Source organism: Megascapheus bottae, chromosome 22 (genome assembly GCF_031878675.1).
Source record: "Megascapheus bottae isolate mThoBot1 chromosome 22, mThoBot2.hap1, whole genome shotgun sequence".
NCBI lineage: Eukaryota > Metazoa > Chordata > Mammalia > Rodentia > Geomyidae > Megascapheus > Megascapheus bottae.
The window spans coordinates 2,046,870-2,064,736 of NC_143530.1; the positions used below are offsets into that span (position 1 = coordinate 2,046,870).

General features: G+C 48.1%; 1 protein-coding gene across 1 annotated transcript in view; it reads right to left on the reverse strand.

Annotated features, from left to right (window-relative positions):
- The window catches only part of Mlip (muscular LMNA interacting protein), a gene marked incomplete at its 5' end in the record, with an annotated part of 133,809 nt that overhangs the window by 54,163 nt on the left and 61,779 nt on the right, over nucleotides 1-17,867 (reverse strand). Inside the window, 2 exons of the mRNA XM_090356510.1 lie at nucleotides 968-1,039; nucleotides 11,017-11,895. Coding sequence (XP_090212636.1) covers nucleotides 968-1,039; nucleotides 11,017-11,895 — 951 coding nt within the window. The remainder of the gene's footprint in view (nucleotides 1-967; nucleotides 1,040-11,016; nucleotides 11,896-17,867) is intronic.

A 17,867-nucleotide genomic window follows, 5' to 3' on the forward strand; every position in this document is an offset into this window, starting at 1 on the left:
TTCATCTTTTGACACCAGTAACTACAAGGATGAGGAGGAGGAAGAGGAGGAGGTGGAGGAGGAGGAGGGCAAAGGGGATGGGGAGGAAGAGGGGGATAGAGAGAGGAGAAGGAAGGGGGATGGGGAAGAGAGGAGGAAGAGAATGGAGGAGGAAGTAGATGGAGGAGGAAGAGAAGAAGAGGATAGAGAGGAGGAAGAGTGAAGGAGGAGGAGGAGTGGAGGAGGAGGAGAAGGAGGAAGATGAGGAGGAGGAGGAGAAGGAGAAAGATGAGGAGGAGGAGGGGAAGGAGGTTGGAAAGGAGGAGGAGGATGCGGAGGAGGAGGATGGAGGAGGACGAGGATGGAGCAGGAGGAGGACGGAGGAGGAGGAAGATGGAGAAGAGGAGGATGGGGAGGAGGAGGATGGGGAGGAGGAGGAGGAGGAGGAGGATGGAGCAGGAGGAGGAGGACGGAGCAGGAGGAGGAGGATGGAGCAGGAGGAGGACGGAGGAGGAGGGGGATGGAGAAGAGGAGGATGGGGAGGAGGAGGATGGGGAGGAGGAGGATGGAGGAGGAGGAGGATGGAGAAGAGGAGGATGGAGAAGAGGAGGATAGGGAGGAGAGGAGCGGAGGAGGAGTCCCTGCAGGTCTCAAGTGCTGGCCAGTGAGCGGCCCCACGGTGGGCAGTTGCGACGTGATCTCATCCCACCAAGACTGGTGGTGCTTGAGCACAGAGCTGGGTGATCTCGGATAGAGCCTCTGTCTGGAAGTCCGCCGTGCGGGGACCTGGCTGTCTAAGGCCAGCTGCCAAGGCTGCTTTAACGGAGGGTACCCGGCCGGCAGGGGGGATTCCACGGTGCTCCCGGTGGGGTCTCCCGAGTCCCCCCGTTCATCTGGCAGCCCGGGCAGAACACTAAAACGGATCTCCCCACATTCCAGAGTGGACATCACCACACGACACGCGCCGTGCTCGGCCGTTCACACTCACCTTCTGCTCCAGAAGCAGCGTGTTGGTGGGGATGGCCGCAAACGCCTTGTAGCCCGACGTGGTCTTGTACGGCTGGAATGGACAACCAGAAAGCAGGAGTGGCGATGAGAAGCGGGAGGAGGGAGCCTGCCGTTCTGCCAAGCTAACCGCGCATCACGTAATTAAAGAAAGGGTTACAGGGTTTGAGCCGCGTGTCTCTGGGAAAAGAGTCGCTCACTGCGTTAATGCTGTGTTAGAATGACATGCAGGAAAAGACCTCGCAGCAAACAATCAGCACAGAAACCACAGGCGACCATGGGCCTCCCTGTCCCAGAGCTGAAACACCCGAGCCCCCCACGTGACATGTACATTTCTCCTGCGCGGCATTCCCTATCACGAGCACTGAACCTGAGAGAAGTTTGTGCTTGATTCTCCCAGGACTATGAACATCTTCCTTTTACGGTGGTCAAACTAACAAAGAAGTTTAACCGAGCTTTGTTTTCACAGTGCCAACAAGTTGAATGTTTGATAAATTAGTGCATGTTCATCAACCAAAGGTTATCACACACAAAATGTGGTAGTAGTTTTATTCGGGCTTGGTTTGTTTGAACAGAGGTCGTTGAAACAACGTCTGGTCAAGCTGGCCTTGCCGTCATGAAGCATAGGGCTTCGCTTAGCAGTAATGTAATCAGTAATGTTAATACAATTAATATCAGTAGTGTAACCATCATGGGACAGGAGTCCCGGGCCCGCCCTCTGTGCCTGCACCTCATCGTAATTCCCTGCCCTTCATTAACCTCCCTCTGGTGGTAATAAAGTAAATGAAAGGAAATACCCTGCCTGTTCACTAAAGCTCAGAATGGTAGTTGCCAAGGTGGGCCATGAGCCGGAGAGGCGGGGTACAACGTCCACATTGTTATGAACAGCACTCTGGCCTCAAGCTGGCACTTGGGACAGCGCCTCCTGTCACCTCAGAGGCCTGGGCTGCAGGCGACCGCCCCAGGGTGCAGTGCTGCAGGGAAATGGCCCAGAGCACCAGGCCATCTCCATTCCTTGGAAAATAAATCAAGATCAAGTAGTCAATCAAAATTAAACCCTAAGGTTTGTGGATGTAATTAAAGGAACCTTCATTAAACTAGTATGACAAATCTAAGAAGCTTACGTTTGTTTTCTAGGAAGAAGTTGAAGGAAAGACATCTGAGTGCCAGGCCCTGCCCAGCTAGAAGCTAAACACTCCCTGCTTTCACCTTTCTCATCTTCTCTCTGGTTACCATGTTAAATAAAATGAAAAGAAACTAGCAACTGAGGGCCTAGATGCCAGCTTATTAGACAAAGCCGGCTTTATCTGACAACCCCATTAACTCAATACACTCCCATTCCAACATCTATAACATGTATTTGAATGCACGTGCAAATTCACATGACCTCACATGCACACACATGTGCAAACACATGCAGCAGCAAAACATGCACGAGCTCTCCAAAGTTACGCCCTTGCCCCAGGGAATCAGCGGACATTGCTCTGTTTCTGCTTCCTCTTCTCAAATCCCCCCTCTCCCTCAGGAGAAGCCTGGTGACCAGCTGGGGTCTCCTCACCCCGCCAGGCCTACGCCCCCTCTCCTCCACGTGGGCCAGTCCCCCAAGCCCCAAACTTCAGATTTGGGGCACATTCTCTATCCAACTCCATCTTCTTCCTCATCAGAAATGATGAGGAGTCTTTGTTTATACTCTTCCATGACTCCTACACAGCAAGCATCGCTTTAATCTTTACTCCAAAGTCAAATCCTGATGAAAAGCACCCACAAATATGGAGTCCTCACAAAAGCACAGACATGAATTAGCCCAGCTGTAACGCTGTTTTCATAAGGGAACGCCACCAGAAAATTCATTCGATGAAAATTAACGATCTCTATTGTATAGCACATCGTTGTCATGTCCCTTCAGTGTGAAAATTATTTTTATTGCCATAAATGATATCTTTAGATCCACTGCCGCCTCTGTCTTCTTGTAACAATACTGCTGGGCCCACAAAGGTAGTTCTTCATGCTAATCTGGAACATATTTTTTCTTCATTTAAGATTGTGAGATGTTCCAATCAAGGAAATTCTAGTCTGTGTGTTATAGGCTAAAAATCAGCATGAGCTCATCACAGAAGGTAAATTCTAAATCTAAATCTGACAAACAGTATGATGGCATCATTCTCCCTCTCTCTCTCTCTCTCTCTCTCTCTCTCTCTCTCTCTCTCTCTCTCTCTCTCTCTCTCTCTCCTCCCTCCCTCTCTGTAATTAATAGTCTGATTTCTCTGCCTTTTGTTTGGTTATTTTTCAGAGTTTCTTTTTATTGAAGTCTTTTTTCATATACTTTTATTATAATTAATAGAAGGGTTACATTATATTCACCAGATAGAAGGTGCATTACTTCACAAACATTGATACCCTTTCTCATGTTTTGGTCCCCATTTCCCTTCCCCCACTCATCTTGTTTTCTCCCCTTCCCTATCCTATTTCAAAAAACCAAATAAACCTATATACAATATATCATATAACAAGGTGAAATACTGTAACAATATGAGATAAGCAAGGGACAGCAAAAGTGATGAGAGATAATATAGTACATTAAGGACAAAAACCACTCATTATATAGCTCTTGTTTCTATATCCTGGAGGTTCTTTCATTTAGCATCATACTATATGGCCTTATGTACCTAGGTTTTGTTCTATTGTAAATCTCTGCTAGGAGAGCCCAAGGTTTCTACTGATTATGAGGGAAAACATGGAGCCTATGATCCTTTGAGCCTGGCTTACTTCACTTAATATGATTTTTTCTAAGTCTTTCCATTTCCTTACAAATGGGGCAATGTCATTCTGACAGCAGCATAGAATTCCATTGTGTACAAATACCACATCTTGTTGATCCACTCTTCAACTGAGGGACATCTAGGTTGGTTCCATATCTTTGCTATGGTGAAGAGTGCTGCAATGAACATTGTTGTGCTAGTGGATTTAGTATGCCCTTGTTTCTGGATGGTTGGGTAAATGCCAAGTAGTGGAATTGCTGGGTCATAGGGGAGCTCTATGTTTAGTCTTTTGAGGAACTGCCACACTGCTTTCCATAGTGGTTGAATGAGTTTGCACTCCCACCAACAGTGCAGTAGTGATCCCTCCTGGCCACATCCCCTCCAGCATCTGTTGTTATTAGTTTTCTTGATCCTGGCCATTCTAACTGGAGTGAGGTGGAATCTTAGAGTTGTTTTGATTTGCATTTCTTTTATGACCAGAGATGTGGAGCATTTCTTCATGTGTCTATAGGCCATTTTTGTTTCTTCTTTAGAGAAGACTCTCTTTAAGTCTTTGGTCTATCTTTTAATGGGATGGTTGTTTCTTTGGAGATTAGTTTTGGAGTGATTCAATTTTTGAGCTGCTGTATGGTTAGTAAAGATCTTCTCCCACTCTGTAGGTTTTCTAATTAGTTTGTTAGCTATGTATTTTGCCATACAGAAGCTCTGCAGTTTAATGCAGTCCCACTTATCCAGACTTTCTTTGATTTGTCATGTTTCTGGGTCCTTATTAAGAAAGTTTCAACCTGTGCCAAGGAGACCTAATGTATCTCCTATTCCTTCCCCGTATAGCAAAAACAATTCTTAGCAGAAAGAACAGCGCAGGAGGAATTTCAATACCAAACTTTAGACTCTATTACAAAGCTATAGTAACCAAAACAGCTTGGTACTGGCACAAGAACAGGCCTGAAGACCAATGGAATAGAACTGAGGACCCAGATATTAACCCACAGACCTATGGCCACCTAATCTTTGACAAGGGAGCCAAAAAAATACAATGGAAGAAAGACAGCCTCTTCAACAAGTTGTGCTGGCAGAACTGGTTAAGCACCTGCAGAAAATTAAAGTTGGATCCTTCTTTGTCACCCTGCAGCAGGATTAACTCCAAATGGATCAAAGACCTACAGGTAAAAGCAGATATACCATTGAAGTCTTTTTTAAAGACTTTTTCTTGACATCTTTACTCCATTGGTTTATCCCTGCCTTATTTCTTTTGAATGACTCCTTTTTCTTCCCATTGGACTCATTTGCCATCTTTCAGTTTTCATTTTGTGTTTTATTTAGTCATAGATTCTTCCATTATTCATTCATCTTATCATATTTATAAAATGTCTTGTCTAGTTTTTCTATCATTTCATTGATCATTGTTTATTAGTAGGTATTTTGACCCAAGGTGTGAAGGAAGCCAGACTCGAGAGACAAAGGATGCTTGTTTTCCTTACGTGTGGAAGCTAGATTTAGATTATAAACTCATCGGTAAATACGTCAGGTGGTATGCACGTATATACAAATATATTAAGTGAAATATGGAGGGAGAACTCAAATAGAGTAATTCCTTAGAAAGGCAAAACCAAACTTCAACAAAATAAAGACCAGGAAGGGAGTACTTGAAAGGAGTGGGCTGGGGGAGGGGAAAGCGGAAGAGGAAGGAGGAGGGGAAGAATGAAGTCAGGAAGGCGGTGTTGGGAGAGTGGAGGAAGGATGGATGGGGTGAGGCCGTGTTCGTGAACTGCTCCTTTGTACAACCACCTGAAGGGAATTCTTTTGTAAAAACTCCAAGACATAGTCTGTGAGTTCAGTTACGATGCACCACATCTCTCTCATCCCCACTGCAGAGCTCAGGGAAAATTCTAGGGTGCTTCCATTTGCCAATGCTAATCCTCCCGTCAGGCAGTGTGAGTTGCTAGTTATGAAGACCCATCCTGCGCTCAAAGCTCAGCCCAGCTGGGGTCCACAGCAGGCGTGTGCCCGAGGCTGCCCCAGCAGGGCCTCTGGGACCCCTGGCACCCTGCCCCTGACCGCGCCATTGCAGGAGCTCGGGCCCCGCAGGGACAGGGCCAGTGACAGCCTGGGAGGGGTGGCTGCTGGGGACATGTCCTCTCCCCCGTCATCTCCACCCTCAGGCCCCTCACCTCCTCTCCACCTCAGCTTCACCCCCTTTTCTTTGCATTTCTGGCAGCATACGCATATAATCCATATTTCAGAGCCCTGTAGTCCAGCTCTCCATCTGCCTCCCGGGCCTACTGGAGAAGATGCTTTGTATTAGAGTCCCCGACTTTAGTTCTCTGCCTCTTATTACAGCCCCGATGAAGAGTGATCGAAGCTCCTTCCTCCAACAACCGTGTGCAGAGGCGCAGGGACGGGCAGCCCCCGCGCTGGGCTCCTGGATCCATGTGCTCCTGCAAAGTCACTTCTGAAAATTTACCCCGCAGGAGTGCAAAGACCCCTGCAAAGACTCCTGCAGGGTAAGAGTGACAGCCCAGCCCGAGAGCCTGGTGTGAGACCAGGGGATGGCACACGGAGCCAAGCAGCATGGACAGAAGTGACCGTGGACATCAGAAATCCCTGGAAAGACACAAGACCTCTTGAAGAAGAGGAACAAAACTACTGTGAGAGGGAAAGAGGGAAGAGAAGAGAGAGGGCCAGAAACTGAATGGCTGGGGACTGGGAATGTTTGTTACACAGCCTGTGACCCACACAGAAAGTCATCGTCTCTACTTTCACTGACCTGCCCTGACCAGAGACACCACCACCACTCTCCAGCTGTCCTAACAGACGACCTCGAGTGCCTATGGCAGCCATCTGACTCTCTAGGCCCCCAACAGCTTCTAACATGGAAGCCAGAATTGAGTCATCTGTCCACTCAAAACTTTCCAAAGGTTTCCACCTTCCCCAGAGCCAAACTCCAACTTCAGAAACCTCGGGGTCTCCCAGGACAGCCCCCGCCCATCCTCACCCCTGGCCCCACGCCGCCCCGAGTCTGTTTGCTACCCCCACTGGTTTGAAAGGCACCCAGTGGGTGTTCAATCTGTGTGTATCGTTCCACACATATTTCTTACTTTGCTTTGGCTCACGGAGACAAGCTTCAGGCTGCTCACTGCTCACTGCTCACTGCTCATGTCACGCATGCGTCACCAGTTCCTGTGCCACCCAGTTCCCAGCAGGAGGTAGGAGAAATGTCTGGACACCTTAAAGGAATGAGAGCTTAACAAAGAGAGTGCTAGCTACAGAGGCCCCTGGTTTGGTAAACAAAGCACGGATCCAAGTCTCTTGCAGGCTTGGTGGACCACAAGACGCTCTCATAGTTGGAAGAGATCAGAGAGCAGAAAACTACGTGAGAGCTAATGACCGCTCCAGCTTCCACGTGCTCTGCTGTCTCACTGAGGAAAACACTTTACAAGTGAACACAAAATATGCCAGGAGCCCACACAATCCTAGAGGAAATCTGCGTTTCTTTAAGGGGGAAGTAAGTGTATCAGGCCACAGAGACGAAGGCCAGAGTGCAGGCCGAGACCCTGGTCCAGGGAGAGGCACAGCCACTGAGCCTCTGAGGGCAAATCCTGACCCTACATCTGAAATTAATATACCAATTATGTAATGCTAATCAGATTAAGAATCTTAACATTCCATCAGTGAGAGAGACTCCTCCAGTAGGTCTGCATCTAAATCTAGCTGCCCCACTTTACTTCTCTATCAAAGGAGGGAAGAGCCCAGTCCCGGAGCTAACTGCTGCAAGCTTCCCCATTTTAATTTAATGACCATCTGTGAGCCAGGATCCTGTTTCAAAATCAGCAAGCAAGTGCAGCCAGTCTAAACCTGTAGCCCATTGACCCCACAAAGTGCTGTGCTGGTGTTCTTAGATTAGCAAGAGACACCTCACAGACCTGTCAATTCTCTGATAAAGTAAGGCTATATTGTTCCTTTTCTCTTCACATTGTATAAAATAATCTCACCAATTGAAGCAAAAGAGCCAAGAGGCTAAAAGAAAATGTGACTTATCTCTCTCAACATCAATTTTAATGACTTTTATACTCAAGGTAGAATCCCTGAGAATAATAGTCTACAAGAAAGTAGATTTTCTTCCTGATTTTAATCTGGAGAGAAAATATGGCAAGAAACAAAGAAATAAAGGTGGAGAGGAGCAGAATGTAGCAGACAGAATTTTATCCACAAGAAGAAACATTTTTCTTGGTCAAAGGAGTGGGAGTGGATTGCTATTTTTACCAGTAGATAAATTGTACTCAGGCTTCTTTTAATTAACTCCAGCAATCTCATCTATAAGAATGAATTTTCGTAACTGGAGAATAAAGAAAACAAAATGGAGAAAGCAGCTAAGCAAGAACATAAAGCTTTGAGGTTAATCTTAGCACCCCCCCCCAAAAAAGATTCTGGAGTAAAATCATTTTGCATGAAGGTTATAAATAATTTTACCAAGCTTTACAAAAATGATTATTGGTGAATTCAGGAAGCAATCATTTTTAATCTATTACAAATAAATTTTATAATCACACAAAAGTATTAAAAACTTAATAAGTAGGTCATTTATCCAAGTAGGCAGTAATGTTCAATTTATAATTTTAAACTTATAATTATACAAAAAGTTAAACTGGTCGGTACTATCTGATTGGGAAGTTTAAAATGCAAGGGCTCATCTCTAAAACTGTATTTTAATATTGATATTATGTAAATAGAGAAATCTGGTCTTTATCCCCAAATAATTATTTCCTTTATAAACAATAAAAAATAAGGCTGATATTTAATGAGTCACTTCTTCACTGCTATAAATCAAATAATAAAGAACACCACTTTCAAGAATTAGGAGACTAAAGTTAATATAAATGTCAGTTTTGTAGCAGATACCTGAGCTAGTGACAAGTTTTTCACTATATTTCATTTCCTTGGTAGACACAAAATAGACATAAAAATACTACAGATAAAAAGCACCTAATATCATTCATTTTCATTCACCATTTTGTATAACCAGAAGCCTTGACCCATGGAAGTATTTGATATTTGTAACACTGTCAAGCCTGGAGTGGTGGCTCAGGCCTGTAGCCCTAGCTACTCAGGAGGCTGAGATCTGAGGATCATAGTTCAAACCAGCCCAGGCACTAAAGGCTGTGAGAATCTTATCTCCAATTTACCTCTAGAAAAACGGAAGTGGGCTGTGGCTCAGGGGAGGTCAGTAGCCTTGAGCTGAGGAGCTCAGAGACAGCGCCCAGGCCCAGAGTTCAAGCCCCATGACCAACAAAAAGAAAAAAAGAAAAGGAAAACAAGAATTAATACTGTCATTATTCTTATCCAATGAGAAGACAAATCTCCCATGTCTCCACAAGTGTCCGTGGGATTCTCTTCTGTATATTTCACCCATTTTTCTTTCTTCTGTTTCTGGAATGCCAACCCCTTTCCTCACCAGGCTAAACCATAAACATCTTGGACAAAGCTTACATCGGTCATAACCTCCTGCACTAGCCACATCCCAGAAGAACATGATTGCCGCGCTGAACTCCTCCCCCATTACCTTCTTTAGGCCTTCATTTCATTACGAAATGTTAATGTTGTCCTCCTTATCCTTGAATCCATGGGCACCAACAGCCACGGATTAAAAATAGTTGGAGAGAAAAACTGCCAGTACTATGAACAGACATTTTTCTTCCCCCTACTTTTTAAACTGAGTAAGGCAGATGTGGTCTAAAGCACATGGAAGGACTGTACATTTTATACATACACACTGCTATGCAAGGGGCTTGAGCACAGACCACCAGCCCTGTTATCAGAATGGCCTCCCGTCCATCGCAACCATGTGTTTATTCAGTTTTATTATTAATTTTGATGATTTGTTTATTTGGTTGTACCAGAGTTTGAAGTTGGACTGTGTGATTACTAGGCTCTCACTTGACATTTACAGCCCTGACTCTTTGCAGATTTGTTTTGTTTATTGTCTGGGTTTTCTTTTTAGATGGAGTCAACCAAACATTTTGGTCCAGGCTGTGACCTCCAGCTCTGCCTCATCACAAGCTTGAACCACCAGTGGCCAGCATCTCTTTATAGCTTCTCCATGTGTGTGGTGTGTATGCACTTTGTTCAGTGGAACCATACTTATTTTTCAAGACATAGAATTATCTCTAATTTGCCTTCTTAAAAAAATCATGTCAATGTCAAGGACAGCTAGTGCAGTGCAGACAGATGCTTAATACATGTCTTCAGCTTGAATTGGTTAAAACATCAAGACCCTGTGTGTCACTTGATTTCTTCAATGACACATTCACCACCCAAGATGGCACAATCAAACGCTCCCCGGCACAATCAAACGCTCCCCTCTGGTACTCCAGTACTGAGTTATCCCAACACAAGGGGCTACAAAACCCAGCTACTTCTCCACCCCACACCTTTACTGCTCTGTTCCAGTCACAGAAACGGCTGTGGGATTCTGGTGCGCTGGCTGGCTGGCTGGAGGCACCGGGATCTGGCTGTGCTGGCCTGCAGCACCCAGCTGTGGGGGGCACAGCCCCCTCCAGTACCGCTCCTCTCACAGGAAAACACAGCTGTCACCACATCCCTGCTCCACCAGCGGCCTCAGAGCTTTTCAAGCCAACACCACTCTTCTGATTTCTCTATGCCCAGCTTGTTTATTCTTCTGTGGTTCATAATTAGTAAGACCTGGCCCGTCTGTATTAAATCAAAGAATTCTCACATATCAAGGAACATTCTGTTCCCTTTTGCCCTCCATGCACACTGCTAAATCTGCATTCATTCTGTTTCCAGTGTGCAGACTAATAAAGAATTCAACCTGTTAGAAAGGAGAGGAAGGGATGGTTATGAATGAGCGTGGGCCGGGGGAGTGGAAGCTTTCAGACTGGCTTGGTCACGACATGGGCCACCATCTGTGGTTTTATTCCACGGGAGCATCGGGACAGGAGAGCTTGGGAGCCCGGTCGGAGATGAAGTCATGAGAAACGTATCGCATTTCCAAAGCTCGGCTGGCTGCGCTTCATTCTGCGTCTGCAGCCGAGGCCATGCCTCCTATTATTCTCAGAATTAAAACCAGCGGCCGTGGCGTCGTGGACTGCAGAGGTCACCTCTGAGGAGGCCGGGCAGAGGTGCAGAGGACGCGTGGGGACCCGGAGTCCGCGTCCCCTCCAGGTGCCCGCGGGGTCCTGATTCCTGATGTCCCGTACTTCCAGACGGGCATGCACATGCACCATGCAAACACAACACAAAACCAGGCCAATACCTTGGGTGGCTCGTGTTCAGGGCCTGTCGGCGGGGAGGGCGCCTGGGGTCCCCTTGGAGAGCCGGGCCCTGGGGCCGCGTGGTGGCGCCCGCGGTGGCCCACGGTGCCCTCGGAGGTCCCGGCGCTGGAGGGCGATGCCTGGCCGCCAGGACTGCAGCGCAGAGCCGAGGCCTCTGGAGGGGGTGGCTCACTGGGCCGCGTCGCCATTGCGGGGGAGACAGAGGACCCCAGGCTGGGAAGCGGGGCCGAGCCAGGCCTGGAGCTGGGGGGCTCAGGGTCCCGGGACGCGTCCCGCAGACGGGACGGGGCTGGGGCGCCGGGGGAGGGCGCGCGGGGGGACGGCCCCCGGGGCCTGCCCGGCTCTGGAGCCCGGCCCGCGTGGGGGGCGAGGGGCGCGGGCTGCGCGCGGAGACCCAGGGCCGGGGCGGGCGAGGCCCGCGGGCTGGGGGCGGAGGAGGCCGGGCCGGGCGCGGGGGACGAGGGCCGGGCCGGCGGGGGGCTGGCCCGGAGGATGGCAGTGAGCAGGGCCAGGCGGGAGGGCACGGGGCACTTGTCCGTGGACAGGCTGCCGGTGGACGACGCCCGACTGGAGCCGGCGGGCGAGGCGGGGCCGTGCAGGGCGGAGGGGAAGGGCCGCGGCCCGGGGGACAGAGCGAGCGTGACGATCCTGACCGGGAGGTAGGCCCCGGGCCCCGGGCTTGGCCCCGAGCGCAGGACGTCCGGGGCCGGCGTGGTGGCCGTGGGGGACCGGGCCGCGCAGGGGGCGCGCGGGGGCGCCTGAAGGGACGGGGGGCGGTGCGGGGCCTCGGCCGGCTCCTCCGGCGGGGCCCGGCCTGCGTGCGAGGCCCCGGCGTGGACGTGAGCGGGGACGGCCGTGGTCTGGTGAGCGGAGACAAAAGGAGAAAGCAGGCGAGTTACGAGGGGCCAAGGCGAACTGGGGAGAGAGGGCGGCGCTGAGGACGCGCGGGGGCCGGGCCTGGGCCCCGGGACGGCCTGGACGGCGTGGACCGAGGCTGGGCCTGGACCCCGGGGACGGCCTGGACGGCGTGGACCGAGGCTGGGCCTGGGCCCGGGACGGCCTGGACGGTGTAGACCGGGCCGGGCCTGGACCCGCGGGAAGGCCTGGACGGCTGGGCTCCACCCAAGGGGCACCCCTGAGCCTGGAGGAAGCGCAGAGGAGCCAGGACAGCCGGTGCATCTGTGTTTGCTGATTGGAGATGAGTCTCCGCGGTGCTTAACTCCTTGTCTACACCTGCGATGGTGATTGGAGAGACGGGGTCCTCATCGGAGAGCTCCGCTCCCAAGTGAAGAAGGAGCTCCTCTCCATTGCCAGCGCGCAGACCACAGCAGCCCAACAGCCACACACTCCACCCTCCACTATGCCCACAGCCCAGGCGTGGAGGACACACTCCACCTGCACCATGTCCACAGGAGTGGAGGACACACTCCACCTGCACCATGTCCACAGTCCAGGAGTGGAGGACACACTCCACCTTCCACCATGCCCACAGCACAGGTGTGGTGCCTCTACACACAGGGAACCTGAAAACAAGGAAGTGCAGGGACAGTGGATGAAAGTGTCAAAAGATGAAGCCCTCCCCTGGAGCATAGGCCACCAATGGAAGGAGCCAAATTCCGATCACACAGAGACCTGCCGCTCATTGTCCAGGGACCTGCCAGGATGGGCCTTCAACCAACATGTAACACACCATCTGCGGCGGCACAAAAAACAATAACGCTCTCGTATTTAAAAAGCAGACCTATCTGAATCAAGCTGACCTCCCAATCACAAACCAAGATGACAAGAACAAGCAATGGATGATTTTGTAAGAGAACCTGCCGAGACTCCACAGGGACAAAATTTTAAGAAGCTGAAAGATGGGGGAATTTGATGAATGCAAATGAAATGCATATATGGACATACTCTACTGAAACTCCTTGGAATGACTGATAGATGCTAATAAACAAAAGGTCATTCGTATGTGTTCCTGTGCCATTAAAACAAATCTCCCCATGGAAAAATGGAGAGAGCCAGGGAAGTGGTGATGTTATCCAAAAAGTAATGTACTCTTTACCTGACCTGTGGATCTTCATCTTTATAATAACAGTAAAAAATTTAAATCTCAGTACTTTAAGACAAGTACTGGAATAATAAGTGGTTCTAAAGATGTTTCTTCAAAAGTATTGACTTTGTTGTATCTATCTATTAGAGAAACATAAAAACGCAAGCCTAAATGACTTCGGGGAATGTCAGTCATTTAAAAATTAACAAGTATTAAGATGCATATGTATATATTTACACATACTTACTGCATCAATCACACAGCAGAAAATGCCCATTATGTCAGGTTTCCTAAACTCTGGGCCTCTCTGTATTAAGAGAATTTCTCTCAGATCAGATGAGAATGTAGTCGTGTCAAATAACGATCTCTAAAAATCATTTAAAACTGGCCAGTTCAGACATCATCTCTTCACAAACGTCTTAGTTTCTGAACAAGCGTACCCAGAATACTCCTTTTCTATGTAAATTTATGTGCATATTTGCAGCACAAATTTTTTGCCCCATAAATAGTATTTGAATACATTGTCATAATCCAGAATATCAGAAAATCAAGGATAATGGAAAAATCAAGCCGAATTCAATCAAATTGAGAGAAAAAAATACTTACTAATTCCCTGGCACAAGTTTTACTGACAAACAAGTCTGCTTGGCTGATATTTATATAACTGATCCATACGGGTGGGAAAAAAGATAGTGAAGTCCAAATATTACTGATGAGGTAATTTCAGTGCTTCTATTGCTGCAAGAATGGAAACACTATTTAGAGTTACAAAAGGATCTGGAGTAGCAGTGGCCTTCGGAGCTGGAGAAACTATTCTCCCTCACACAACACTATGTCCGCCACGGCTTTTGGTGTAAGGCTGTGTGTGTGTGTGTGTGTGTGTGTGTGTGTGTGTGTGTGTGTGTGTGTGTGTGTGTGTGTGCGCGCGCGCGCATACTCTACTGGTCCTGGTTCTTGAACTCAGGGCCTGAGTGCTGTCCTGAGCACTGCTCAAGGTTGGCATTCTACCACTTGAGCCATAGCTCCACGTCCAGCTTTTTGACAGCTAGCTGGAGATAGGAGTCTCATGGGTTTTCCTGCCCAGACTCCAGTGGAGATCTCCAGATCTCCACCTTCTGAGCAGCCAGGATTAAAGGTGTGAGCCACCAGGCCAGGTCCTCAACGCTTCTGAGCACTTCTTTGGCCCAAAGCACTGGAGCATTTCTTGCTATTCAGTGCCACCTTCCTGACTCCCTGTTGTTTTTCACCTTAGATTCCACCAGAAGGTGGTTCAACCTTCACCCTTTTTGCAGCATTCTCCACATTCTACCCATCTCTGTCTCATCATCGACTTGTTCCAGCACATTCTTACCAATCCATCTGTCACATCCTCATTCTCAAATCAGTCTTACCGAATGCCACCCAGTCCATTTGAACCTACTACAAGAGCAGTGGGCAGGGCCCGGTCCACTGACAGGCTGGCTGCCCCTGATTCGTGCACTTCAGGGCAGAGGGAAGGCTTCCAGGCCATGAAGCACACACCTCAGGACAGGTCAGCTCCATCATGAACTGAACTTCCATGACCTTGGCTGGCCCTCTGGCTCTCAGATTTGTTCACATTACTGTTTTTCTCTTCTGTGTAGGCCCTGCCCTTAGCTTTCCTCCACTTCTCCACTCTGTCTGTGCCTGGCTCCTCCACACTGCCTCCAACGCCCCTTCCCTCCAGACCCGAGCCTGGAGGGTGTGCTGCATTTAACTTCATTTTTCATTGCCACTATCAACTTCATTTCGCTGAATTTCCTTTGCATGTCAAATTTGTTTCTTTGAACCAGGATTTCACTACGTCTCCCAGGCTGGCATTGAGCTTTTTAGGCTCAACCAATCCTCCTGGCTCAGCTTCTTTAAGTAGCTGGTATATAGGCCAGTGCCACTGTGTCTAGCTTTTATTATACTTCAATTTCAACTTCTTTGTTTCTTATCCATTTTTTACTAGTGTCTGTCTTTGTCCCCAGGTCTTTCTTATGTTGCTATGTGCTGGCTTGAATCCTGTCATCTTTTTCCACATCCTCTCCTTGCGTGACTGTCTGTCTACATGCATCCTCTCAACTTCTGCAGTGTGTCCAGTCTTCTCTCTCTAGGACGAGTCTCTGTCCCAGCTGCCCTCACCGAGCTCCACAAACCAGCACCACACCCTCCATCTCTGCCTCGCTCCTCTCAAGAAAATCATACCCGAGAATTGCTTTCTCTATGATTCCTGCTCACAATCAGCCAATTTCCTTGGACAAAAGTTCTATTCGCCATTAATTTTTCCCCACTTGCTGCCCACAGCCAGGTGCAGGAAATTGAATCAGCGCTGCTATTTTTTGGTCCACTGACACCAGCTCAGCTCCAGCTCTAGCACAGAGCCCCAAGGCCAGCTGACCTCACGGTGAACGCTAATCATATCTGCAATTCCTAGACTTGCATGAACATTGTTTATTTAAGGGGATTTTTGTTTAATTGCTGGCTTTATTCTGCTTTTCTGAAGTAGTTTTACAGAAGGGTGACAATTCCCTAGATGAGTAGCACACTTCTTGGCCAATGTCATTTCTTCTTTATTTTAAATAGCATTGCTTTTCATTTCTTTATTTCGTGTTCTTTTGGTGGTGGTGATCAAATCCAAGACCTTGTTCATACCAGACAAGTGGTCGCCACTAAGTTGCACTCCTAGCCTTGGCAGGTTTACTCTGATTTTACTTTAATTAGTCATATTTTAAGAGAACATGCTTTTCCTTAAACATGCCCCTTCAAAGAATAGAGCTGGTATATTTCAAATAGCCTATATGACTTTGTTCAAGACATACTGAGTATACACTGAACAACATATTACATAAAATTACTTTGTCATGAGCTTTACCTTTAAAAATTTTATAGCTTATTGGGGGAACTAAAACCTGTACCTACACAGTTATATGATTATTATATCACAGCTAGGCACTGAGAACTCACATCTGTAATCCTAGCTACTCGCTGGCAGAGACCTGGAGGATGGTGGTTCAAAGCCAGCAAGGGGGGAAATAGTCTGAGCCCATCTTCAATGAACTAAAAACGTACTAGATTTTAAAACATGGCTCTCTAGACTGCCAGCCATGAGTGGGTGAGCTAAGCAAGATTGAGAAGCTGTGAGTTCAAGCCCCAGTACCACATCCAAAAGCCTATATTACACTGAAGCCCTGTTCTACAGTTAATTATTGCCAATAAAAATATTTTAAAAAAAAGAGGATTTGGAAGAGAGCTCTCTGAACGTCACTGACAGAATGTCTGCTACCATAGAGGAAACTCAGGCAGGCTGTGTGGAATCTCTCTCTGAACAGGGACTTCAAAGGGAGAAGCGGATGGGAACTTGGGGAGGATTTTCTGCTCATCCTCCTTGAGGAATCTCGCTATGTACAAAGCATCACACCGTGTGCCAGACATATGGAAGTGAACAGGAGACAGCCCTTGACTTCAAGCTGCTTTCAGTGCCCTGAGGAAGAAAGGTACAAGTGGTTATCACAACAAGATGAAAAGGATTGATGGTGGAGAAAAGCAGGAAGGGAGAGAACAAGCAAATCGCAGACATGGAAGAACTCCAGCTCCTCTCTAGAGTGAGCACCTCTAAGAAGGGGCCAGTGAAAACTGAGTGTGGAAGCTCAAACAGAACGGGCCCAGGAAGAACCATCGGTCCTCACAGGGCCTGTGGGAGAAAGCTCTGGCGAGAGCTCTTGCCTAACAATGCCAGAGCACTGACTAAAGGGTCCAGGACTTAGAGCCTGTGGAATGGAGAGGACAAAGGTCAGAGGAAGAGATGAAGACATTTTTCAGAACTCACTTAACTCATCAATGGGCAGTCGCAACGCACAGGCAATTCAACTCATGGATTCATTTTTGTCAGGTAGACAGAAAACTCTCAATAGACTGCATTTCCAGCTGAACAGAACGGTCTGGTATCCCATCCCCAGCACGGGGTTACTGCAGGCTCTGAATTCTAAGCCTCTATGACTCGCTATGTGTAAACTCCTGGTCCCCTTGTCATTTCTCTTGGGTATGCATTGGCAGGAATCACCATCTAAAGTTTACTTCAAGATGTCCTGTGCTCATTACGGAAAACCACGCTGGCAGCACAGATTTCAGCTTAGTGCCAAGGAGTTAAGTCTAAGCTTCGTCTTTTCTCTTGGAACCTAAAAACCATGTACTATCATCAACTTCCCATCTACCTCTTAGGAAAAAAAAAAGTCCAAGTTACATGTTTAGCCTTTAGTTTGACCTCTATATATTTAATCACACACAAAAAAACAAACAAATGGCCAGTGAAAGAAATCTATCAAACTGGGGGCAGAGGGAGGGGGATTTTCCTTTATATTTGGTACCCTCCCACTCCAGTTCTGCTCAATGTAGCCTCATAACAGGGGCAATCCCCTCACCTCCTCACGGCTTCCACTGCCCCGCCCGCCTCTTCAGAAGACCTCCCGTTACATTCTGTGCTGTGCTCTGCTCTGCTCTGCTTCTCCTGGGCAGTTCTGTGGTTTGAACCTGGGGTCTTGAGCTGGCTACACACACCTTCAGCCACAGACTTTATTACTATACTCAGCTGGGGACAAAGTTCAAGCAATAAATGTTTTAGACCAGTAGATCCAAGTGGGAGATGGCACACACACAGTAACTCACTGCCAAAAGGTAGCATGGAGCACTGGGCACTGGAGACGGCGGCATGGGACGGCGGCAGAGAACGCTGAGGCCAACCTTGTAGGGACGCCACATGCTGGAGACTGACTGCAATGTTGTATTCGT